The sequence below is a fragment of the Equus quagga genome, unplaced genomic scaffold (genome assembly GCF_021613505.1).
Source record: "Equus quagga isolate Etosha38 unplaced genomic scaffold, UCLA_HA_Equagga_1.0 146_RagTag, whole genome shotgun sequence".
In the NCBI taxonomy this organism is placed as follows: Eukaryota; Metazoa; Chordata; class Mammalia; order Perissodactyla; family Equidae; genus Equus; species Equus quagga.
Window position 1 is genome coordinate 1,361,913 of NW_025796728.1, and position 25,377 is coordinate 1,387,289.

The 25,377-nt window shown below is 40.6% G+C and overlaps 2 protein-coding genes and 1 long non-coding RNA gene across 18 annotated transcripts in view; 2 read left to right on the forward strand and 1 right to left on the reverse strand.

Annotated features, from left to right (window-relative positions):
* The window catches only part of LOC124232934 (pre-mRNA 3'-end-processing factor FIP1), a 71,860-nt gene extending 68,452 nt beyond the window's left edge, over positions 1 to 3,408 (reverse strand). For 5 of the 16 annotated variants that reach the window (XM_046649880.1, XM_046649874.1, XM_046649877.1 and 2 more), the window contains exons 1-2: positions 3,127 to 3,407; positions 1,793 to 1,832 (exon numbers count right to left, since the gene is read on the reverse strand). In XM_046649880.1, coding sequence (XP_046505836.1) covers positions 1,793 to 1,832; positions 3,127 to 3,211 — 125 coding nt within the window. In that variant the 5' untranslated portion in view covers positions 3,212 to 3,407. Of the gene's footprint in view, positions 1 to 1,792; positions 1,833 to 1,939; positions 1,985 to 3,126 lie in introns of all 16 variants that reach the window. The other 11 variants (XM_046649876.1, XM_046649870.1, XM_046649873.1 and 8 more) reach the window with 5 other exon arrangements.
* LOC124232938 (uncharacterized) lies at positions 3,313 to 6,376 on the forward strand. Its single transcript, XR_006886946.1, has 3 exons — positions 3,313 to 3,445; positions 5,822 to 5,974; positions 6,094 to 6,376. It is a non-coding gene; the product is annotated as an uncharacterized LOC124232938 (long non-coding RNA).
* Positions 6,377 to 10,164: 3,788 nt separating this feature from the next.
* LOC124232994 (sec1 family domain-containing protein 2) overlaps positions 10,165 to 25,377 on the forward strand; it is a 395,716-nt gene continuing 380,503 nt past the window's right edge. Inside the window, exons 1-2 of the mRNA XM_046649989.1 lie at positions 10,165 to 11,093; positions 23,713 to 23,881. Coding sequence (XP_046505945.1) covers positions 10,256 to 11,093; positions 23,713 to 23,881 — 1,007 coding nt within the window. The 5' untranslated portion in view covers positions 10,165 to 10,255. The remainder of the gene's footprint in view (positions 11,094 to 23,712; positions 23,882 to 25,377) is intronic.

Genomic DNA, 25,377 nt, shown 5'->3' on the forward strand with positions numbered 1-25,377 from the left:
ATAATAATGAGTGAAACAAAAAAATGTCTTCCAATATAGGGGATATTTTTAAGTGAGGAAGAATACTCTAATTTCAGTATCCTCTAAGCTATTCCTATGTCCACTTCTCACTTCTTCCCTCCATTCAATTTTTTAAAGAACAGTTTTGAGATATAATTCACATACCACACAATCCACTCATTTGAAGTGTGTAACTGGTTTTTAGTATGTTTACAGAATAGTGAAACCATCACAACTATTTAATTTCAGAACATTTTCATCACCCCTATTTCATCACTAATATATAAAGGAAACTTTATATATTAGTAGTCACTCCCCATTTTCCTCTGTCCTCAGTCCTGGCAACCACTACTTTCTGTCTCTATGGATTTACCTATTCTGTACATTTAATAAAAATAGAATCATACTATAGTCTTTTGCGATTGGCTTCAGTTAGCATGTTTTCAAGATTCATCCATTTTATAACTCACATCAGTACTTTGTTATACTGTCAAATAGTATTCTATTGTATGGATATACCACATTTTCTCTCTCTATTCATTATTTGATGGACACTTGGGTTATTTCCATTTTTTAGCTATTACAAATAATGCTGCTATGAACATTCATGTACAAGTTTTTGGGCAGATGGATTTTTATTTCTCTAAGGTATATACCTAGAAGTAGAATTCCTGGGTCGTGTGCTCTGTTTAACCTTCTGAGGAACTGCCAGACTGCTTTCCAAAGTAGCTGCACCATTTTACATTCCTATCATCAGTGTATGAGGGTTCCAATTTCTCCACATCCTTACCAACACCTGTTACTATCAGTTTTTTTTTTTATTACAGCCATCCTAGAAGGTGTGAGGTGGTATTTCCTCCACTTTTTAAACACAATATTCTTTAAAAGCTCTTTTTTTAACTACTCCTCCCCACTTATACTACACTAAGGCACCTGGTCAGCATATCCATATACTTGTATGCATAAGTTGTTCAAAAATTTAGAATTAAAAAAAAAGAAAGATTGGCAGGGGGCCAGCCCCGTGGCGGGAGTGGTTAAGTTCACACACTCCGCTTTGGCAGCCCAGGATTTTGCCGGTTCAGATCCTGGGCACAGACATGGCACCGTTCAGTAATCCATGCTGAGGCGGCGTCCCACATAGCACAACCAGAAGGACCTACAACTAAAATACACAACTATGTACTGGGGGGGGGGGTTGGGGAGAAAAAGCAAAAAAAGATTGGCAACAGTTGTTAGCTCAGGTGCCAATTTAAAGAAAAAAAAATTTAGAATAAGTTTCTGGCTCCTTGTATATGTTCTGTAAATGATATTCATACCTTTCTAGTAATCTAACAGAGAATCAATCTTACAACAAATTTTTTAATTCCACTTGGAATTTAAATACAAACATTGAAATTATAACTAAAGTGCACTGCACCATCAAAAATATTCATTGTAAAAGCAGTTAAAGGATTATTATTGAAACAAAATTTCTTTTAAGTTAAAACTTTTTCTAAGTAGTCTAATGGCTGTACTGTATACTACTGAGCCCACTTAAGTGTAAAAAGTCACTTAACAGTGAAAAATATTCAAATCCTTGCTTCAAAAACTTTGTCCCCTAAGCTACTAGCAAATAAACCAGAATTAACATAAGATTAGGTCCTGAAATAGAAATAAACTCTAAAGGATCCAACGTCTTCCAATCTTCAGTCAAAATGTTGTAATCAAGCCAATGATTATAAAGAAATAATTCTGACAATTTAATAGGAACCAATGTATCACACAATAAGCACCAACAAGAAATTTCACTAACCTGGCATTTTCTTCTTCTGGCCTTTCAACTTCATTTTCATCTAACAAAAAAAAACACATAAATAAATAAATAAATAAAATTACAAACAAACCATTCTTAAAGAAACCAGTATTATGAAAATCTGAAGTGATCATCACAAGCACTAACCTAGGTCCTTTGCCAAATCACTGTGCACATGCACGTCCCATGGGCCTATAAGCACATCCAAAGTTAGATCACCTTATAAATGACTTAACAAGATGTCTTTTATGAAAAAAAAAAAAATCAGACTTTACTTCTATAAAAATAAGCTTACTTTAAGAGGTATTAAAGATTTCTAGATCTTTGCAAAAGATATCCTACACATTTACATTTCAGAGAGTATTAGTAACGCTAAATCTTGCCACCAAAGAAAACGAACTTATTTTACAAGTTTATCAAAACTAAAGTTTGTCAAAGTCACATCATCAAGGAGCTGCATGGTGCCCAAATGCGCACTTTTACTATACTATTCTAAAGACATCATGAATATATATTTTAAGCAAGGCACAAACATTAATTTTCAAGTCTAGTATCAGTGACAAGAAGGGACTGTGACCTGAAGTTAAAACCAGATGTCAAACAAGTCCCTTTCAAAAGGGAAGTACAAAATGCACTACGTTTATTTTGAGAAAAAGAAATACACAAGATGAAAACTCTTAGTCTAAGGGACATGAGGTACTTCGACGATGTGGGTTAAAGAGCAGTCTCTTAAAAAAGAAAAATTTCACCTTAATACAGGAGACATTCGGGGTTTTCTTTATGGGCCATAATGTATTCCATCTCTTTCTCTCTCTCTCTCAATTAATTATTTTTAAAGAACGACTTTCAGACAAGGAGGTACCCTTGCAGGTGCATTCCACACAAACTGACCATCAAGAAACAAGACGTTAGTTTTACAGCATCAACTTTATTTAGCTATTATTACAGAATGACTGTTTCGGGGAAAAAAGGGACAGGAAGGGCATCCTACAGCCAAGGGGCAACAGACAAACCAACACAGCTCAGAATCGATATAGGAAACACGAGGGAAGGGCGGAGGCGAGGCCCAGCCGCCCGCCCGGGAGGCGGGGAGGCGGGGGGCTGGGGCCCGGCCGGCCGCCGCGGGTGGGTGCGCGTCGGGGGCGGGGGCCGCGCGAGGAGCCCGAGGGGCGGGGGACGCGCACGCCGCGCTCGGCCTAGGTCAGGCCGGATCCGGCTCCCGACGAGAGGCCCCAGGCCGCGGCGTGAGGGGCCAGGGACGCCAGCCGTTTGCAGGCCGGCAGGGAAGGCCTGAGAGAACCCGGGAGAGAGAGAAGGGACAGGAAGTTCCGTACCGCCATAGAGCCACTCTTCCTCCTCATCCCCTCCGGTCCCGCCGCTCAGCTCCGACACTAGGCGCTCGACCTCGCCGGCCGACATGGCCGCCCCGAGCACCACTTAAAGGCGGCGTTCAATAGCCCTCTCCTACCCCGTCCCCAGCCTCGCTGCCCGGAGGCGCGAGAGAGGCGCAAACCCGCCGGCAAGCGAACGAGGAAAGCGCGAGACTCAAATCCAGGGGAGTCGGCCGCGGCGGCAGTGGCGGCAAAGGAGAAGACTCCAGGCCCGGTCTGCCTGCGCACGCGCAGAGGCACCCAAGCGGCGCGGCGTCTCTAGGTGGTTTTCCTTCCGCGGCGGCGGCCACCTGAACCTAGTTGCGCATGCGCACCGTAGTTGGCCCCGCCCCTATGGAAGCCTGGTTTGCTTGTTCAGCGTGGCTTTCTTCCCCGGCGTTCTGCGTTGGCTAGGGTTCCCCTCCCCCAACCTTCCCGCTAATAACCCGTATTGCCTTTGCCGGGGAGTACTTCATTGTTCCGTTCTATCCGTGTTGTCTCTTGTTAACCTTTTTTTCTGTTTTTGAATCGTCCGAAAGGCCTTATTTCATTCTTTACATGTTGTATCAGCCGTGATACAGAATCGTTACCATTCAGTTCCCTGTTTCTCATTAAGTAGGGAGGAAATCAATTCATGGCCACTTTCTTGAAAAATTAATTTTTAAAAGCAAAACAAAGCATTACAGTTAAGGTCAGAGACCACGTTATCCACTACTCCGCTTTCCAGAGGTAGCTCTCGTTACTTGTTTGGTGTGCATTATTCTGCAATTTTCTATACATTTACTTCAGGTGAGTTTTGTGTTGATTGGGAGAACCTGAGGTTAACGAGTGTTAAAGGGTACAGTAGTGTGTATATCATTCAGCAGTTTTTTTTTTAACTCAACAGTGTCTTCGAGATCCTTTCCATGTTGGTATATATCAAACGATGTCCATTTTTAAGTGCTTCATAATATCCATAGCGTGGTTCTCATAAAGCGATTATGGCTGTTTCCCTATTGACGTACATTTAGATTGCTTTTAACTTTTAACTTTAACACACACACAAAAACTGCAATGAAGATCCTTATAAATGACTTCTTGCAGAATTATACAAGTGTTTCTCCAAGATAGATCATAAAAGTAGGGGCAGTTTTATTTTAGTAGATAATGCCAAATTTTCTGGCCACTTTTGAGAACACATCTTTGAAGAAGATGACGTATGATGAGTCAAAACTGGTTCGTAACTATAACTACCTAGTCGCATGACCTCAGGTAATCAACCTCCCTATGTTTCAGTTTTCTCATCTATAAAATAGGAAAGCTGAATCAAATGATCTCTGACGTCCCTTTCAGTACTAACGTTTTGAAACAGGACACTCCCTTTTAAACAGAAAGAAAGGCATTTTAGTTTTAAAAATTAATCAGTGGGGTTACTTGCTTTCTAATAAAATATTTTTCTTTCATTTATTTGACAACTACTGAATATCTGCTCTTGAAGAACTTGGAAAATAAAGATATGAGGAAAACAGTTCCTGCCGTTAAGGAGCTCTCAATTTATTTAGAAAGACAGAAGAGTGGTAAACAATTAATTCTTCTGCAAGAGAAAAGGTGGATATGCTATAAGAGGAGCAAAAACAAAGTGTTTTCATCCCAACAATACCACAGAATCTCATGTTCTTTCTTTTTTTTTTTTTGCATTTCATGTTATTTAAACAAATCATATGGTTTTAATCCCCCTTACCTTTGAACACTCCTGTACCTGTTATTCGCAGTCTCCCTTATGTGTTTAGGATAATCCTTTGCATCTTTCCTTTTTTTGTGTGTGTCAGGAAGATTGACCCTGAGCTAACATCTGTGCCAATCTTCTTCTACTTTATTTGGGATGCTGCCACAAGGTGGCCTGAGGAGTGGTGCCAGGTCCACACCCAGGATCAGAACCTGCAAACCCTGGGCCGTGGAAGCAGAGCCCAGGGAACATAACCACTATGCCGCTGGGCCAGCCCCATCTTGCATCCTTCTGAACTCTGTTGAGTTGTAATCAGCTGTGTGAAATCTTTCCTAAATTCTTCTTCGTCTCCTCCCTTTATTTATTCAATAAATAAATTCAAATTTTATTTCTGGAGTGTCCACCAGTGTCAGGAACTGTTCTAGGCTATGTAGATTTGGCAGTGAGTAAAACAAAAACAAAGTCCTCCTCTCATGAAGCTTTCATTCTAATGAGGAAGATAGCCAATAAACATAAATGTCTAATATGTCAAGTGGTGGTAAAGATTGCAAAGAAGAGTAAGCAGGATGGGAGAACTCAGAGCAGAGTGGTGAAGAGGGAGAGGGCGCAATTTTGTATCATGTGGTCAGGGAAAGCTACTCTCATAAGGTGATATAAGAGTAAAGACATGAATGAAGAGAAAAATGAAGCCCTGTGGATTTCTAGGTGAAGTCCTATCAGACTGAGGGAACAGGAAATGCAAAGGTCCTGAGGCAGAGGCATACTTAGTGTGTTCAAGGAACCCAAAAGATAGCTGGAGTGGAGTGAGGGAGAAAGAGGATATAGATGAGGTCAGAGTTATTGGGGGTGATTAGGGCAGACCTAATCACTCTCTTCTAGACCCTGTGCTGCTTCTGTGACACGTACCTATCATATCATATAGTAATTATTTGACTACTTATCTGTTTTCCTAAGGTTCGTCATTAGACCGAGTCCTCCCTCAAACACGGCATTTTTTCATATGTCACTCTCGTTCCCTGTATGGTGCTGACTACTTATTAGATCTTCTTGGCCTTTACTGACACTAATGGAATGAAGATTTTACATTCTACTTGGAAGTATCATAAGGTAATCACTTATAGTTCTATTTATCTTTCTGTTTGTCATTCCATGAGTCTATAATGAACTTTGGTGGTTTCATGGGAGAACCACTTGCCTATTGCTGAGCAGCCTCTTTCTCCTTTCAGGTGCCTGAAATGAGCTTCTTTCAAGGCATTACTTAAACTGAACTGAAGAACTGATGAATAATAATTGATGCATCAGAATTGCCTTCATTATGGAGGTAGCATTTGAGCTAAGCTTTGAAAATGAAGATTTCCGCAAGCAGAGAAGCCCATAAATCACTAATAACCACTTTTAAAATGCCTCTTCCTTCTTGCTTCCAACTGAGTTCCTTGTGTGGATAAGCGTCTTTAGTTAAAGGAGTCTTTATCTCTCTCCTCACCAGAAGAGACTTCAAAGACAGGTAGTTCGAAGATATTTAATAAAGTTATGACCTTATCAAATTACAATACTTCATATATTTTGATTATATTTGTATTATGTTCAAATATTTAAAGAGTGGGGATTTTTTGTGATCTGTTGGTTCTCGGTGAAAAAACAACAAAGCATCAGTTTTAATATATCTATCTCTGAGAAGTACTGAAAGGGAATGCTTGGTAGATGACGATTAAAATGATGACAAAGACGTAAAGATCAAATAAGAGTGCCTCCCTCAGTATCTAGTAGATACGAAGTCGCAAGTATTCATAAATGTGTTTTGAACAGATAGGGCATTTAGGCTCAACTGTGCTATTTGCTGCCAACTTTAAACACGTCCCTTAAATCTCAATGTTCCTCAGTTTCCTCACCAGTAAATTGATATATTAAAATAACATTTCATACCCACTTCTTGGGAGGATAACAGAGCTAAAATGAGGTTTCAAATGTCAAATCATTTGACAAGTGAGAGGCAAGTGGGTGGTGTGTTATGGGTTAGACCTTTCGTTCTGTGAACAATCTGAATAACTGCATGTGTGTATAGCTTTTCTTCCTCTCTAGAGACTTCCATGAGGAATTAAGCCCCAAGTATCCATCTTCCTCTGTACTCTGACATATTTTAACAATAAATTTTATATTACTAGTTATTTCTGGAAAATTGTATCATCTCCTGTTCACATCTATACTGTTATATAGACCGTACACTCTTTAAGGGTGAGAACAAAATTTATTTATATCAGTATTCACCAGATCCTCTCTTACAATGTCAAGCACACGGAATGTGCTTAGTAAATCCTTAAGTTAAGTGTTGATCATGCATATGGAGGACTTTGAAATAAAGCGAAGGGAGATATGTTTGATTTTATGAAGAATGGGAAATAACCGCTGGCTGTTTTGAGCAGAGAAGTAAAAATTACATTTAAATAAGGTAAATCTGGTGATCTTAAGCATGTAATTTTGGCAGGAATTCATTTGACTCTGCCATAATATCTAAGGGCAAGAAACGGAAGGAAGAAAATTCTGACGCATATAACATGGATGAACCTTGAGAATATTATGCTAAGTGAAATAAACCAGTTACAAAAAGACAAATATTGTATGAGTTCAATTATATGTGATATCTAGAATAGTCAACTCATGGAAACAGAAAGTAGAATGATGGTTGCCAGGGGGAGGGGAATTGTTGTTGTCTAATGGATATAGAGTTTCAGTTTTGCAAGATGAAAAAGTTCTGGAGATCCGTTGCAGGACATTGTGAAAATACTTAATGCTACTGAATGTACACTTAAAAATGGTTAAGATGGTAAATTTTATATCTGTCTTTTGTCACAATTAGAAAAACAGACAAACAAATAAATACATGTTCCAACTGAACTCAGTATATTTTCCCCCCAGTCCGCTTCTCTTTTGGTTTTCCAAATCTCAGTGACTGCCATTTACCAGTCACTCAGGCAGAAAACTGGGCATTAACCTGAACTACTCTCTCTGCCTCACTCTCTGTCAATCCCGTCATTAGATTTTTTGGCTCTATCTTCATGACATCTCCTTAGACACCCCTCACTGCCCATCCCCTTTATTGGTATCCTTATCTAATCTGGCCCTAGTGGTTGCTGTCACTGTTTCCTAACCGCTCTCCCTGCCCTATGTCTTACTAGGATCTTTTCTTTTATCAACTCCAGATGTGGACAAATTTTTTCTACTCCTCAAAATACTTTAATAGTTCCCCATTGGCTGCTACTGTTTAGAATCGAAAATAAGATTCATCCTGATCTACTCCCTTCTTTTCTAGTTCCTAGCTCCTATTTCTTCTTGGGTCTCTCTTCATGCAGTGCACTCCAGCTATACTAAACTGTAATTCTAGAGAACACATTGTACGGTTTCATGCGTCTATGGCTTTGTTCGTGCTGCACTCTCTGCCAGGACTGCCAGGAATGCTCCTCCCCATCCTGTCCACCTGGTGAACACCTGACTTTCTTTCAAGGCAACTCAAAACTCATGTCCTATATGAAACTTCTTTTGACCACTTCCCTTTTCCCCTCACCAAGTCAGAATTTATTTTTCTTCCTTTGTAATTCTTATACATTAAAAAAAAGTCACTGCTTTTGCTACATTTTGTTGCAGTTGCTTGCTGTACACGTGGCAGTACTTTTATTTCAGATTCTTTTGAAGGCAGGGCTGTTGCTTATTTCTCTTTATCTCCTCAATGTCCAACAGTGTCTTGAATATTGTACATTTCCATTAAGAGTTGGTTGACTATATTATTTATTATATGGATATGAATTGAACATTTACTCAATGAACATTTATTAAATACGTATTATTTTCTAGTGTTGGGGATACCAGACCTGTAGTGCACAATCTAGCAGAACAGGTATCTTAAGGAAAACAGGTATGTTAAGACTTACCCCATGATATGGCAAGTACTTAGCGGAGGTATCAACTGTTGTGTGTTGAGGGGATGAGGGAGAGGAGAGAGTGATGGTACTGGTGATAGTGAGTTAGGAAAACTCTCACATGGAAGGTATCATTAGAATGATTATTTTTGGTAGGAGTTTACCAGGTGTAAATTCTTTGTAGATCAGGAAATTTATTTTATTAATCATTGTATCTTTGGAGCCTAGCACAGTGTATACTTAGTAAATGCTTAATAAATCATGGTTGAATGAATGGAACCCATGAAACATTCAGGGCTCAATCTGTTGACTTCATTGTGTAGGTATATAATGTTCCAGGCTGGAAGTAGCTGGAGAAAATTGAGAAATTATGAACGATTTTGGTGGCAATTGAAGGAATCTGGCTGTGTCCTCTAGTCAATTGGGCCAGGACAGGCTTTGAATCAGGAAAATAGTAGGACCAGCTTAGTTTATTAGGAAGAAAACTGAACTGGAGAGGGAAGAGATGGAAAACTGGGAAATGATGGGAGATCATTGCAATTGTCCAGGTGATTGATGATGGTGGGTTAAGGCTGTGACAGCAAGGATGAGGAGATGGGGCTGGATTCCAGGATTTTTGAAGCAGATCAAGATTTGGTGACAATGAGGGGGCCGGCCTGGTGGCGCAGCGGTTAAGTTTGCGTGTTCGGCTTCTTGGTGGCCCTGGGTTCGCCTGTTCGGATCCCAGGTGCGGACATGACACTGCTTGGCAAAAGCCATGCTGTGGTAGGCGTCTCACATATAAAGTTGAGGAAGATGGACATGGATGTTAGCTCAGGTCCAGTCTTCCTCAGCAAAGAGAGGAGGATTGACAGTAGTTAGCTCAGGGCTAACCTTCCTCAAAAAAAAAAAAAAAAAAGATTTGGTGACAATGAGACAAATGAGGGAAGGTGGAGAAAGTGAAAATGAAACCAGTAGGTTTGTTATGAGGCCTGTGTGCAATAACGTATGTGACGGCAATCTATAAACTACAAAACATTACAGTTGGTTGTTTTATCTTCTCTGGCTACTCTACGTTTAGATGGGGTAAGTGGCTGTATTTTTAAAGAGATGTGTTCATATCCAAGGAAGATATAAAACTTTGGATTCACAGGGGCAGGGAAAGGTAATCTCAGAAGACTGGGAGGGGAAAAGAACGCAGTTCGGCTATTTCCTAGGCAGCTCCTTCTCAACTCCCCGAACTTTCGAGGTACCCCAGAGCCAGGGAGCCCTGCCCACTTCTGCTTCCCAGTCTTCAGCATCCTTCCAGGAGCCCGGTCTTCTCGCTAGCCAATCACGCTCGTTGACGTCATCACCGTGCGCGGTCAATAGATGAGTCGGAGGCGGCACCACGTGTACTGTGTTGACTGTCAAAGTCTCAGGGAGCCCAATTCCCGGAAGCTGTGAGTTCTGAAAGAAGTTCCTGCAATTGAGTGCCCGCGCTTGCGAATTCCCAACTATGAGCGACCCGGGTGTGTTGTCCTTTACCCACCAAGGCTGGGAGCAGGTGCTGGCCAAAGTGAAACGGGCCCTGGTCTACCTGGACGCTGCCTGCGCCGAGAGCCTGCACTGGGGCTGCGGATCCACGCGGCTCTTGGAGGCGGTGGGGGGTCCTGCGTGTCACCTGCGGGAGTTCGAGCCCACCGCAGTTGGTGGCGGAGCCGAGCAGCCCAAGGCGGTGTTTGTGCTGAGCTGCCTGCTGAAAGGCCGTACCGTGGAGACGCTACGGGACATCATCTGCCGCAGTCACTTCCAGTATTGTGTGGTGGTCACCGCCGTGAACCACGCTGTCCATCTCACGGCTAATCACGTGCCGGCGGCGGCAGCGGCCGAGCTAGAGGGGCAGCAGCCGGTCTTCGAGCAACTGGAGGAGAAGCTGTGTGAGTGGATGGGCAACATGAACTACACCGCTGAGGTGCTGCACGTCCCGTTGTTGCTCGCCCCTGCTGCTCCCCACCTTGCCTTGACTCCAGCCTTTGCTTCCCTTTTTCCACTGCTACCCCGGGATGTGCATCTCCTTAACAGTGCCCGGCCGGACAAGAGGAGGCTGGGAAGCCTGGGTGAGGTGGATGCCACTGCCCTGCCCCCTGAGCTGCTACTGCAGATCAGGTGCCTGGTGTCAGGCCTCAGTTCTCTGTGCGAGCATTTAGGGGTACGGGAGGAGTGTTTTGCTGTAGGTTCCCTCAGTCGGATCATCGCCGCAGATCTGGCCAATTATGCCCCTGCCAAGAACAGGAGGAAGACTGCCGCAGGCAGGGCATCGGTGGTCTTTGTGGACAGAACTCTGGATCTCACCGGTAAGTGGGATTGCTGTGGAGATCTTCATAATCATTCTCCAAGGTGGGACTTTCATTGATTCAGCATATTTTATTGACCTCTCACTGTATGTCAGGTTGAGGACACAAAGATGCACTAGATGGACACAGTCCCTGATTTCACAGAGTTCATAGTCTAGAGGTAAATTAGTCATTAGCAATAGCAAATTAGCAATTACGATCAATTTGTTAAATGCTGTAATGGGTAAATACATCTTCAACATGCACTGCCTTCTTATACAACTGCATCTAGCCCAAGAGACTGGAAAAATGGAATTATGTTGACATCCAGGAGAACTGTCCACCTGGGAACCTTTTAGAAATGTGCAGATGCCAATATTCACAACAACCCTTCGTAAGAGGGTTCTAATATATTGCAGAGGTGTTAACAGATGACCTAGTGTAAGGAAACTGTACAACACTTAGTTGAGTTTTAGATTTCTTTAAATGAGCGTTAATAAATGAGGCTGAACTTAAACATCACCAGAAAATGAGATTAAATAGAATTGTAGAAAATAATTGCAAATGTTTGTTGATTGATTCTTAGCTCTCATTCTGTTGAAGACTGGGTAGATAATATCAAATTATAGTAATATATTTATTTATACACATAAGGAACAAATGTAACTCTTAAAATAAGTGAAGGAAAAACACTTTCTGGTACTTGATGTGTGCATTTATTTTCAAAAGTCAACTTTGTTGTTCTCTAATTAGGTAGATATAATGCTGCTAGTAGTAAAGGCTGGCCACACCCAAGTTCAGGGAGAATAATCAGGAAACTGACATTGGTAAGAGTTCTTTTTACTAGGTCAGAAAAAAAGCTGAATGAAATTATAAAAACCACAATAAAGTGTATTTGTGTTTTTGGCCTTATAAGATTAATTTTCAGTTCATAAAATAGAAAGTAAGCTAAATGGTAATGCTGAAATGTAAGCTTAATTATGTAATTGGAAAAACCAGGTTTCCAGTCTGTCACTGTGATTTAAATATGAGTAATGATTGTAACATCCCAGAACTCTTAGGGGATTAAAAAGTACCTAATGGGGGCCAGCCCGGTGGTGCAGCAGTTAAGTTTGCACGTTCCGCTTCGGTGGCCCAGGGTTCACCAGCCCAGATACCAGGTGGGGACATGGCACTGCTTGGTAAGCCATGCTGTAGAAGATGGGCACGGATGTTAGCTCAGGGCCAGTCTTCCTCAGCAAAAAGAGGAGGGTTGGCAGTAGTTAGCTCAGGGCTAATCTTCCTCAAAAAAAAAAACACACACACACACACAAAAAAGAGAAGGCAGAGTGGGTGGGATAAGAGAGTATCTCCGGGATCCAACATATTTACCTATCTGCTGGTGCATAGAGCCAAGTTTGATTTGTGGTCCCCTCTGAACCCAATCACCTCTGGCATCATGTACCCAAGAAATGGTCTATGACCTACTTTCCATTTTAAAATTATGACATATTCTCCTTCAGAAGGGATCAAAATTATTGCTGGCCGATAGAGGGTAGATTTTGGAGGATAGATTCTAACTGGGACTAGTTTGTTACTGTGGTCCTAATAACTTAGAAATTTAAGTCTTTTTAATGGCTATCTTTTGGGTAATCATCCAAACTATCTTCCAAATGATCAGCTTAATAGTTCATTTGTGTCAAAGATGTTTCAACATAGTGTTATGATGCCGTATTAGTGATATTCAGGGTTGATTTTCAGTTGGTACATAGCTGTATTGTCAAACCAGTTTTTTACACATTAAAATCCTTCTATACTAGTGAGTAAAGAGAAATCTTATACTTATTGAAACCACAAGCCGCCTAATGCTGTTGCCCAGTGGAGGTCAGTGATAGGGCCTGGAGGTGCTGAGCGTACTGAGGCAGTGGTGGAAGTTCGTGGCGGTACTGATAGTTGTGGAGATACAGCATTTGTCTTCTGCTCCAGCGTGGCCCAAACAAAATTGAATGGGGTGGTAGGGTAGGTGGTGTTGGTGGCATTATTGTTGGCGTGAGTGCTCTCTGTCCTTGGTCCAGGCTCTGGCATCTAGGAGCATACCTGATCACCATGCTCAAAGTTTTTTGCAGATCTGTCCTGGATGCAACAAGCATAAGGAGCTGGGGAGCTCATGACTATAAAGTTAATGGAGTAGTTGTTACAAGGGTTTGGTGTGGTTTCTTACATCAAATTGTGGCTTAGATTGGGGCATTGTTGAGCCAGTTGATATGTGCAGCATACAAAAGATTACACCAATAATTTCTAAAAATCAAAGGTGATTTGGAAATGAATGGAATGACTTGAATGATTTGAATTTCAATTTAAATTACTTGACAGCAGTTTTAATATAGAGACCAAAAGGAAACACATTTTTTAGTTTTTGATTTAGATTTTACTTTGTATACATATACCTTAATGTATGTTGTTAAATATTTTGGATACCATTCTTGGTGATTTACCATTGGAAGATTTATATACTTCATCTCTTCTTCGAGGTAAAATTGGCACTACCAAAAATAACTTCCAATATTTCATAAATATTCGACAGTAACATTGTGCTTAGGATATAGACAAGTTTCTTTCTCATCTTTTTGTTATCATCTTTGCTGAAAGTACTATCACTTTGTCTAACAGTTGGTTTGTTTTTTCGGTAAACATTTATTGAGTGCCTACTGTGTGCCGAGCATTGTCCCAGTGAGGGAAACAGTGGTGAACAAGACAGACAAGTTCTTTCCTCTCCTGAAGCAGTTGATAAGCCCTCAGGACTTAAAAATATAGAAGTTTGTTGTAGTTGTTTGAGAAGCAAATGACCACTGATGTGTGTGCTGTGATTTCAACTTACTTTCACCATGTCTAGACCGCCCAGAAGCTTGGGCCCCTGCAGAGTGCTTCAGGCACATTTGCATAGGAAATTTAAGTACAACGTTCTATGGATTGTTCTGCCTTCTGATTTGTTTTGAGGGACACTTAAAAAGATAGATATGGCACAACCAGAAGGACCTACAATTGGGGTGTGCAACTGTGTACTGGGGGGCTTTGGGGAGAAAAAAAAAAAAGGTTGGCAGCAGATGTTAGCTCAGGTGCCAATCTTTAAAAAAAAAAGGTAGACATGATTTATGATTCTCTAAAAGGTTTGAATCTGGTTTCCCTTCCATTCTTTTCTGGCTCTTAAGATCAACTAGTATACTTTGCTAGTGGTATTCAAGCTCAAAATTGAAAGATAGGAGATGGCAGTAACTCTGGGAATTAAATTTCCTCTCTTGGTTCAATTCTTCTGAATTTTAGTTTCATGTAAACTTTTAAATTAAATCCATTCAATTAAAGATTAACTTCCAATCCAATGGATGGTTCTTAATTCTGGGATTATGATACACTGTTGCATTTATATTTGCTTTAAAATGTGGTTACATATTATTATTATTTTTTTTTTTTTAAAGATTGGCACCTGCCTAACAACTGTTGCCAATCTTTTTTTTTTTCTGCTTTTTCTCCTCAAATCGCCCCAGTACATAGTTGTATATTTTAGTTGTGGGTCCTCCTAGTTGTGGCATGTGGGATACTACCTCGGCGTGGCCTGATGAGCCGTGCCACTTCTGTGCCCAGGATCCGAACCGGTGAAACCCTGGACCGCTGAAGCAGAGTGCACGAACTTAACCACTTGGCCACGGGGCTGGCCCCCACATTATTTGTTAAAGTATTGAAATGTGAAACTATTAATAATGGCTAAAATTTGAGAGCACACTACTTTTCTCAGCACTCTACATATATAAACTCCTTTAATTTTCACAGTACTTTTTTGAGGTAAGTATTATAATTATTCTCATTTTGCAGATGGGGAGACTGAGGCTTGGAGAGTTAAGTAACTCATCCAAGATCACACAGCTGGTAAGTGGCACAGTCAGGGTTTGAACCTTGGCAGTTTGCTCCAGAGCCTGTGCTCATAACCTCTCTCATATGTGCGGCTATGGAAAAAAGTTTGAGAACCCTTGTCCTGGATAGTAGAGGTAGTGCTGATGTTGTGTCCAGAAGCGAGCAGCTTCAGAGTCTAAGCATAGTTGTTGGACTCTGGTGCTGCCTTAGTGTTCAGAAAAGTGATTTATCCTTTCTACCCCTATCTGATTTTCCACAAAAAGCGAAGTACCAACTAATATCTTCATTTTAGAGTTCAGAGGATACTGTTTAAAGTAAACATAGGTATGAGACATAATTGAGAAGCCATATAAGGCTCCGACTAGATTACTGGTCTTAGATCCGGAGCAGTATAATAACTTCAAGTCCTAGCTTTGTGACTTACTTGCTGTTTGATCCTCATTGAACCTTTTGAGGGCTTTCTTATTTGTAAACAGGGGAAAATAGCAACCTTAAAGGGCTGTTGGGAAGATATAAAATCATCCATCCATTCATTCGTTCAATATGTAATTAATATGGTGGGTAAGAGATTAAAAAGTGAGGATTTCCATTTTAGATAGCCTAGCTAGGGAAGGCCTCTCTGAGGATGTGACATTTGAGTGGAGACTGAAAGAAAAATAAGCAGAACATGTAAGACCTAGGGGCCAGCCCAGTGGTGTAGCGGTGAAGTTCTCACGTTCCACTTCGGTGGCCCGGGGTTCACAGGTTTGGATCCCAGGTGTGGACCTACACACTGCTTGTCAAGCCTTGCTGTGGCAGGTGTCCCACATATAAAGTAGAGAAAGATGGGCATGGATGTTAGCTCAGGGTCAGTCTTCCTCAGCAACAGCAGATGTTAGCTCAGGGCTAACTTCCTAAAAAAAAAAAAAAAAAAAAGGAACGTATAAGACCTAGGGAATGACAAGTGCAAAGGATCTCAGGTGGGAATATGTTTGACATGTTTGAGGAACAGTAGGAGGCCAGTGTGGCTCCCTTCAGCTTGCCCTCCAAACAATGAGGGCCAGTGATAGGAGGTGAAGTTGAAGAGACAAGCAGAGGAAATGCATTGTAAAGTAAGGACTTCAAGTAAAAGCCAAAGTCTGATGGGAAAGTTGGAGGGTTGTGAGCTGTGATGTGACATGATCAGATTTATGTTACACAGAATCGTGTATGTGAGGAGTGAGGAATGGAGGTAGAGCCTCAATATGTGGTAGCTGCTGCTACTATCTAGGTTGTGTAGTAGGCATGAGTGGTTAGTTACAGTAGTCTTATCTCTGCCCCTTCCTAGTCCTTGGGCCAGTTGCCTAACTGAAGGGTCTCAGTTTCCTGATCTGTAAAATGAGGATAATAAGAGTACCCACTCAAAGAGTGGTTGAGAGGGTAAATTAAGTTAACACATCTAGTTTCCAGAACAATGCCTGCTACATAGTCAACACTGGAAAAATGTTTATTATTTTTTTATTAATTAACGATATGCATTTAAAATGGTTTAATGTTTTATTCTTTTAAAGGTAATTTTTCCCCCAGGTATAAGACTAAAATCATAAATGCAAGAATAATTTGCCACACATATAACCCAGAAGAATTCTATTACTTGACCTCGTACCCACCATTAAAGGAAATGAGAGTTGGTTAGAATTAACTATTTGTCAGGAACTATATTCTGTCATACCTAGAGAAAAAAAAATGAAGTGAAAGATTCCTCCTGTATGATCCTGCAAGATCACTACAATTTTAGTTACTTAGGAGAGTATAAAGAATGGTTTGGGTGATCTCTATTCATTTCATAAATATTTTTTGAGCAACTTTTGTGTGCAGCCTCTGTGCTAGGTGATAGTGACATAAAACCTCCCTACTCAGTGACTCCTGGGGACTGATAGCTTCAAGCTCAACTGGAAGTGAATTAAAAACGCACAATCTCAGGCCTAACCCCAAATTTGTGAATCAGAATCTGTGTTTTAACAAGATCCCCAGGTGATTTGAATATGCAGTAAAGTTTGAGAAGTGCTGATACAAAGATCAAACAGTCAAAGCTCTGGTTTATGAGGAACTCACAGTCTAATGAAGAAGCAGAAAGCTCAGCTAATTGGAGTATGAATGATACGTGCCTTCATAGGGTTTAGGTACAAAATACTCGTTTAAGGGGTAGCCATTCCTAGGCCAATGGTTCTCAACTTGGTTTCACATTTGAACCACCCCAGAAAGTCTTTTTTTTTTAGGAAGATTAGCCCTGAGCTAACATCTGCCGCCAATCCTCCTCTTTTTGCTGAGGAAGACTGGCCCTGAGCTAACATCCATGCCCATCTTCCTCTACTTTATATGTGGGATGCCTACCACAGCATGGCTTGCCAAGCAGTGCCATGTCCCCACCCAGGATCCGGGCTGGTGAACCCCGGGCCACCGAAGCAGAACGTGCAAACTTAACTGCTGCGCCACCGGGCTGGCCCCCAGAAAGTCTGATTTTTAAAGTTTTTTTTTTCCTTTTTCTGATTTTTAAAAAGGGGTCTGGGCAGAGGCTAGAATCAGTATCCTTTTAAAAGCTCCCCATGGGTGCAAAGATGTAAGAAGGAACATAGGTTGTTCTGGGAGTTCTTTTTAGATAATTTTTTATTGGAACGTAAGGTACATGGGGGTTGGAATGAAGGACTGAGCGAATGGTAAGAGATAGGAAGGAAGGATGATGACGATGATGAGGAAGGTGGTTGAGGCAAAAGGCCTTAAATTTCATGCTCAGTGAGGAGCCATAGCAAGTTTTTAGGCAGACAAAATGCATGTGCAGATTTCCTGTTGAAAGAGTTCTCTGGTGGACAGTGTGATAGATGGATCTGTTGATTCCGAAGCGGAAACCACGGTGTGAGTCAGGCTTTAATGGGGTGGATTTTGTTGTTGTTGTTGTCGTTGTTGTTTTGCTTGCTTTTTTTTCTAGTCAAGTTTATTAAAGTATAACTTACATATAGTAATATTCATTTTTATAATAAAGTGTGTAGTTTTGTCCAGCAACATATAGTCATGTAACCACCACCACAGTCAAGATATAGGAACAATTCCAACACTTCAAAAAGTTTCTTTGTGCCTCTTGCAATCTCACCCTCAGTTCCTGGCAATCATGAATCCATTTCCTGTCCGTCGACTTTTGCCTTTTCAAGAATGTAACATAGGGCGATGCAGCGGTTAAGTTCCCATGTTCTGCTTCGGTGGCCCGGGGTTCACCGGTTCAGATCCCGGGTGTGGACATGGCATCACTAGGCAAGCCATGCTGTGGCAGGCGTCCCACATATAAAGTAGAGGAAGATGGGCATGGATGTTAGCTCAGGGCCAGTCTTCCTCAGCAAAAAGAGGAGGATTGGCGGCAGATGTTAGCTCAGGGCTAATCTTCCTCAAAAAAAAAAAAATGTCATAAATGCAATCATCTGTGTATATAGCCTTTTGAGTGCCCTCTTTCACTTAGTGTAATACAGTTGAGATTTATCCATGTTGTTGCTTCTATCAGTTGTTCATTCCTTTTTATTTATGAGTAATATTCAGGTGTATAGATGTAGCACAGTTTGTTAATTTGCGCCCTGGTCAGGCTGTGTCCGTAAAGGGTGTAGAAAGGAATAACGTTGATATCTGTTGACTCGACTCTAATTCCTACTGTGGGGTGTGCAGTGATTCTTAACTGTTTTGAAATTAAGAAACTTTTTTGAGCAATTGTTAAAAGTTATGGATTGTCTAGAAAAAAGCATAAGCTTACAGTATTTCTTATCAAATTTAACCCTCCCATCCATCCATGGAAGAGCCCAGCCTAGGAGCCATGGGCTCCCTGAGATAAAGGCAAGACATATTGGAGGCTAGGGGATTGATCAGGGGGTTGTTATAATATCTAGGTGAGAAATTGTGTGAATTTATATTGAGTCAATAATAGGAAGGATGAAGAGAAGAGTAGTTGATATTTAAGTGAGAGAATTCATAGAGTGGTGACTGATAGAATGGTAGAGTATTACGGGAAAGATTTGAAGACATGCCAAGTTTTCTAGCTTGGGCAATTTCAGAATCCATTCCCTGATATATGGAACGTAGGAGAAGATTCAAGTTAGGGGCAATATAATGAATATCATGTGATTCTCTTATCTAAAATTACTGTGTGGGGAAATTTGCTTATTGAATAAACTTGTGTATGTGCTGTGTTGTAATTCTCCTACCCCCATAACCCAAAGTCCTACCTGGTATATGGCAAACTTAAGTAGGCTTTTGACTGGTATGCAGTATCCACTGTAATACATCTCCTTTATGCTAGATTTGACTGATGTGAGGCAACAATAGGTAGTGTTAGAAATGGTAGTATTAGAGAGGATCTAATAACTAACAGTCCTTTCCTCATCCACAATCTGAATCAATTGAATATGAGATAAAGAGTTGGCAGGCGGAGGCCAAAATACTAGTTTTATTATGGATAAATAATAAACATTATGAGCATTAAAGAATGTGGCTTATATGTATGGACAAGTGAGCTTCCTAAACCAAATCCCAGAGTTCAAAAGTTTACCCACTCAGCAGCAGGCTTGGACCAGAGCAAGTCTTTTTCCCTTTTCTGGAGGGCAGAACCTATCCTAGGAAGAGTAGAGTAGAACCTGACAGCCCGGGGAAAAGCGATTGATGGAAGGAGGTAAAGCATGTTCACGAGTGTTATGCTAACTGTTGTCCCTCTACATGGAAGGAAACATCAGGAGTAATAAAGAAATATTCCGTTCTTATAAGACAGAAATGTGATCAAATACTGGAACATTTCAAAATAATGAAAGACAGTCACAGATTCTTGGGAATGAATGATGGCGAATCAGAAAGGACGTGAGTTTTTGCATATGTGAATTCTGAGTCCGGTAGCCCTATCTCAACACAAAGGGACAATACACACGGCCCAAAAATAGCCTGTTTGTGAAATGTAGAGAAGGCTGCTGCTGCATTTTTATCTTTTGAGCCCTACTCCAGTGTGACTGAGCTCTTGTGAAGGTGCCTCAATTCTTGCTTCTCACTCTATTTCGTTTAGTAGAGGCAAGTATAGATGTTTCTTGCCTTATGATGATGATACTGGCATGTACATCACATCTAATCTACAGGATCATACAGGAATGGTATTTTTCTGGTGCTGTTAACTAAAAAAGTTTAGCCCTTGAAGCAATTGGCTTAACTTAAGATTTCAAATCCTGAGGTTCAAAGATATTTAGGTGTCAGTTGGACCAGCTCTAAGTTTTTAGCTTAGTAAAATAGCACCACATTTATGGAAGCTGCCTCAGGTTACACAAGGAACTGGCAGAGGTTAGGACCACTAGAGCCCACGTCTCCAATTTCTTTTTCTGACACCCCACTTGGAAAAGATGGCACTGGGAAATAAACCATTCTCTGGCCAGACTAGACCACATTGCTGTTGGCCACATTAACAGTTGGACAGGGAAGAAGTAACTGGGTTCTGGTTGACTTCCACTCCTGAGCTTCTTAAATAATATTTTTAAATTTCTGTAATAAAGGAAAAATTAAGCTCTCTGAAAATTTGTGTGATACAAATCTTGGTATTTTATTCATTTTATAAAAGAAGAATCTGAAGTTATTGTGACACTGAGAGGCCCCAAATGCTTAGTCTGTGTTTGAGTCATGTAAATAGCACTAATTAAATTTTAAAGATGAATATTGAACCCTCTAAAGCCAGGCATGTGAGAAACCGTATTCACAGAAGAGCAGGACAATTGGTTGAAAGCCCGTGCTTTATCCTTCGTTATCAAGCATGTTAGACATACACATCCTTTTGACTAAATCTAAGAAGCTGAGTAATCCTGGTCATGTAAATTTGGCCTTTTGTTAATTCTCTGATGTAATATTTTAAATATTTTCTGATTGGATGTAAATTATTTTTCTAATTAGGTAAGTTCCGTGTGATCCCTGTAGAAAACACTGGGAAAAAATGAAGTTTAGGTAGAATTTATATCAACGAAAAGCCTACCATCCAAAGATAACCCTTGTTAAAATTTCTGGATATTTGGGGGCTGGCCCCGTGGCTGAGTGGTTAAGTTCGCAGCTCCGCTGCAGGCAGCCCAGTGTTTCGTTGGTTCGAATCCTGGCTGTGGACATGGCACTGCTCATCAAACCACGCTGAGGCAGCGTCCCACATGCCACAACTAGAAGGACCCACAACGATGCCACAACTAGAAGGACCCACAACTAAGAATATACAACTATGTACCCGGGGGCTTTGGGGAGGAAAAGGGAAAAAAATAAAATCTTTATAAAAAGAAAAAAATTTTGGGATATTTGTATGTGTGTGTGTGTGTTTATAATATATTTTTTATTCTTATTATGCAGGAATATATGTTCACCATAGAAAGTTTAGAATCTGTAAATAAATAGAAGAAAACAAAAATCACAATTTGAAAATTGCTTCAATAAATTTACCATAATTTAAAAAAAAACTATTCCTCTCCTTTTGAACATTTAGGAGGTTAGTATATAATATTTTAGGCATATACATGGTACTTTGGTTCTGTAAAAATAGCTATTAGTTATTAAACTTTAAGAAAAAATAAGTATGTTATATCTTGACTTCTCATATTCAGAGAGTTTCAAGAGGACTGGATTAGCCAACCGTTTCAATTTGCAGAGGGTTTAATGAACTGAGACTTGCCCAAGACCCCTGAGTGTGGCATAGGGAGGAATGAGCAGCAGCCATATTGTAGGGGCTAAAGAAGTTAGGAAAGGAAGGCAGCACACACGGACCACGTTTCTGGTTTGTGCCACGTGTCTGTGAATGGCAGTCGAAAATAAGAATAACCTGGTGCAGGGCTCAGAATTTGGGCACCAAGTTCAAAGAAGAGTGATTGTAGTGATGGGTGGAGATTGTAGTGATGGGAGCCCCAAATGGAGATACTAGGATTACCTCATGACATCATGAATTTCTCTCTCTCCACTAGTTCCTCCTTACTTACTAAAAACTTTTTTTGAGGAAGATTAGCCCTGAGCTAACTACTGCCAGTCCTCCTCTTTTTGCTGGGGAAGCCTGGCCCTGATCTAACATCATGCCCGTCTTCCTCTACTTTATATGTGGGACGCCTACCACAGCATGGTGTGCCAAGCGGTGCCATGTCCGCACCCGGGATCCGAACCGGCAAACCCCAGGCCACCGAGAAGCCAAACGTGCGAACTTAACCGCTGCACCACCAGACCGGCCCCTGGGGCTTAATTTAAAGGTATAATTCACTTAGAGACTTGTGACCCCCCCTGGATGTGAGGGCCACTTATAGTCACTAGGCATTCATTCAGCAAGTATTGAAGGAGCAGCTCGTAATCTGACTGCTGGAAAGAGAATCATAAACCATAGACAACATAAATAAGATGTGGTTCTCTCTAGGCCTAATAAATGAATATTCTACTGGTAGAACAAAAATTCTTTTCTTTAACATCAGAAGTCACCTTAGAAGCACTCATGCTGGCTCTGTCTTAAGTCACTTTTATGGGCCTGATTTTTTTTTTTAATAAACAGTGTGGTTTTTGGACTTGTCTTCCCCAAGTTTGAATTCTTGCTCTATAATTTATAAGTTATGTAATCTTGAGCAACTTACCTAACTGAATCTTCTACTCCAATAGGGGCCGTAATGATTCCTACCTATTAGAGCTGTTGTAAGAATTAAGTGGATAATAAATGGGCAGTATGGAACTTAATACCTGGGACATCATAAGCTCTCAATAAATGTTAGCTATTGTGATGAAGGTGATGATAGTGATGATGATGATTCCTTGGATTCCTGGTTTGGTCTTTTCTACCCAGTTCTTCTGTCCAATTAATTTGACATGGCAAAAAACAAAGAGAGGTAGAAATAGGGAGACATTAGGAAGCAAAATGTTAATTGATTTGACATGAGTGGGATCAAAACAAGTAGATGTGCCAAGTCCCTGCTCGTTGTTGGAATGAGGTCTTTCAAGCAATGATGGCTTTTGGAAAGGTAACTTGATTTCATGGAAAAAGTGTTAAATTGTGTTGTTGGTCTTGAATTTCAATTTGAGATCATGAATTCATTTGTTATTAAAAGATTTAGTACATGTGAAGCGCCTAGAACAGTGCCTGGTACACAGAAAGCATTCTATAAATGCTTCTATCACTGCAAACTGTTACCATTCATTCATTTATTCTTTCCTTCATCTAGCAAATATTTAGTGAGAGCTTACTACCTGCCAAGTGACCTGCTAGATATGGTGGGTCAAGGGAGGTCTAGATAGGCAGTTGCCATTATGAAGATAAGGTTCTAACAGAGGGGAGATCTGCTATTCCTGGTCAGGTTTCTAAGCCCTTCTGGGTCTTATATCTTCATCAGTAAAATAAAATTTGGCTCTAAAATTTCAGGATAGTATCATCCTATGACACTATTTCCATGGCTGACTATATGCTGATAATTTATTTATTTATTCATTAAATATTTATTGATCCAACCATACGTAGCCACTGTGCCAGGTGCTGGGAATTAGTAGTAACCAGAGCAGACACAGTGCCTGCCGTCAAGGAGCATTAAGTCCAACACACAAGGCACACACTGGCTAGGCACTGGTGAGTTTGATTAGTGATACACAGGGCAAAATACTAGGTTTCTGTTATTGATTTGTGTAAAAGAAACTAAAAATGTATGTTATTCTTGATAGAAGGGCCATTATAAAACATTAGTCCAGCTTCTTTTGCCTCCTGTTTTGTGAGTTTATATTTTCTTGTCTGCTTAAACAGGAGCGGTTGGACATCATGGAGACAACTTGGTAGAGAAGATGCTCTCAGTGCTTCCTCAGCTTCCAGGCCACACCAACGATGTGATGGTTAACATGGTAGAGCTCACTGCACTCCACACCGAGGAGGAGAATTGGAATGCGGTAGCACCAGGCTGTCTCGCGCAATCCAGGTAAGATATGTAGTGTTTTTGTCCACTCATTCCTCTCCCTCCTCCCTTTTCTCTCTCTCCTAGATTGAGTGTTCCTGTAGAAAGGAAACAATAAAGAGTTGGTCTGGTTGAAAAAATTCACAGTGGATAGCATTTAGAAAACGTTTTTTTCTTAGCTTTGAAATAACCATATCCATTAAACAACAATAAGTCACAAAGTATGAAATTTCATAGAGGTGTCATTTAGATATAATCTAAGCTTGTTCTCTGGATCAGTTAAGAGACTCAATTTATGCATCTCTGTTTCACAGACTGTTTCACATGGAATTGAGTCCAGGCTTACTCAGTTTCTTTTTCCCAGTGGACTTTTTCCCATGGTTAAATAACAGCCCACGAAGCTATGAAATAGCACATCTTTTTCTACGTACATGATATGCTCTTGGTCCTCAATGGGAGAAGTTCTTATTTCTATGTATATGTTTTCACATGCTTGGAGAAAACAGAGAAAGAAGATGGTGTACTTTATATTATTTCAAAAATAAAAGAACATTTCTCCAGAGACACGACAATAAAAGGATACAAGAGTTGTCTTCTCTGCTTTATACTTCATCAACAATTCTTATGAGAAAAATCATGTGTTAGAAGGGGAAAAGTGTCTAAGAGTATCTCTTTCCCTTATCTGCATGTGTTCTATTTTTAAACAAAACAGGACCTTTTGGCATTATAGTTTCAAATCTAAACAGTAACAGTTTCTTATCATATTTGGAATTAATTTTCAGCTCCTGAAGTTTTCAGCTTTTTTATAGATAGTTAATAACATTTATTGAATGCCATTATGTATGGGCCAGTGTGGGAAGGGAACAGAAAGTTCTGTACCCTGTCTTTTTTATATGCTCATACACGCAACAAAAATGTAGGCCATGTGCTCACTTTGGCAACATATATACTAAAAAAAGGCCTGAGGGCTTGCAGCTATACAAACTCAGAAGTAATTGTGATTGGAAATGCTTTTAACTGTTCAAAGTCTATTCAAAAGTTATTATTAAAGGGCTGGCCTGGTGGCACAGCAGTTAAGTTCACACGTTCTGCTTCGGCGGCCCAGGGTTCGTCAGTTCGGATCCCGGGTGCGGACATGGTACTGCTTGGCAAACCATGCTGTGGTAGGCGTCCCACGTATAAACTAGAGGAAGATGGGCACGGATGTTAACTCAGGGCCAGTCTTCCTCGAAAAAAAAAAAAAGTTATTATTAAGGATTCACTGTGATTCTTACTCTGAACTAAGTAATATGAGGGACATGAAAGAATATAAAACATCATTCTTGCCTTCAAGGAATAATTTCTTGTTAGAGTAGTCATGATTTACACACAAGTACAATTAAAAAACAATGGAAATTATATGAAGTCGAGACTCGTGTGTGCTACAGATTATGAATTTTACAAATAAAGTATCAGGTCAGTGTGGTCTTTGTAGATCAATGTGGGCCTTATGGAAGTCTTGGTGCTTGAATTAATTGTGT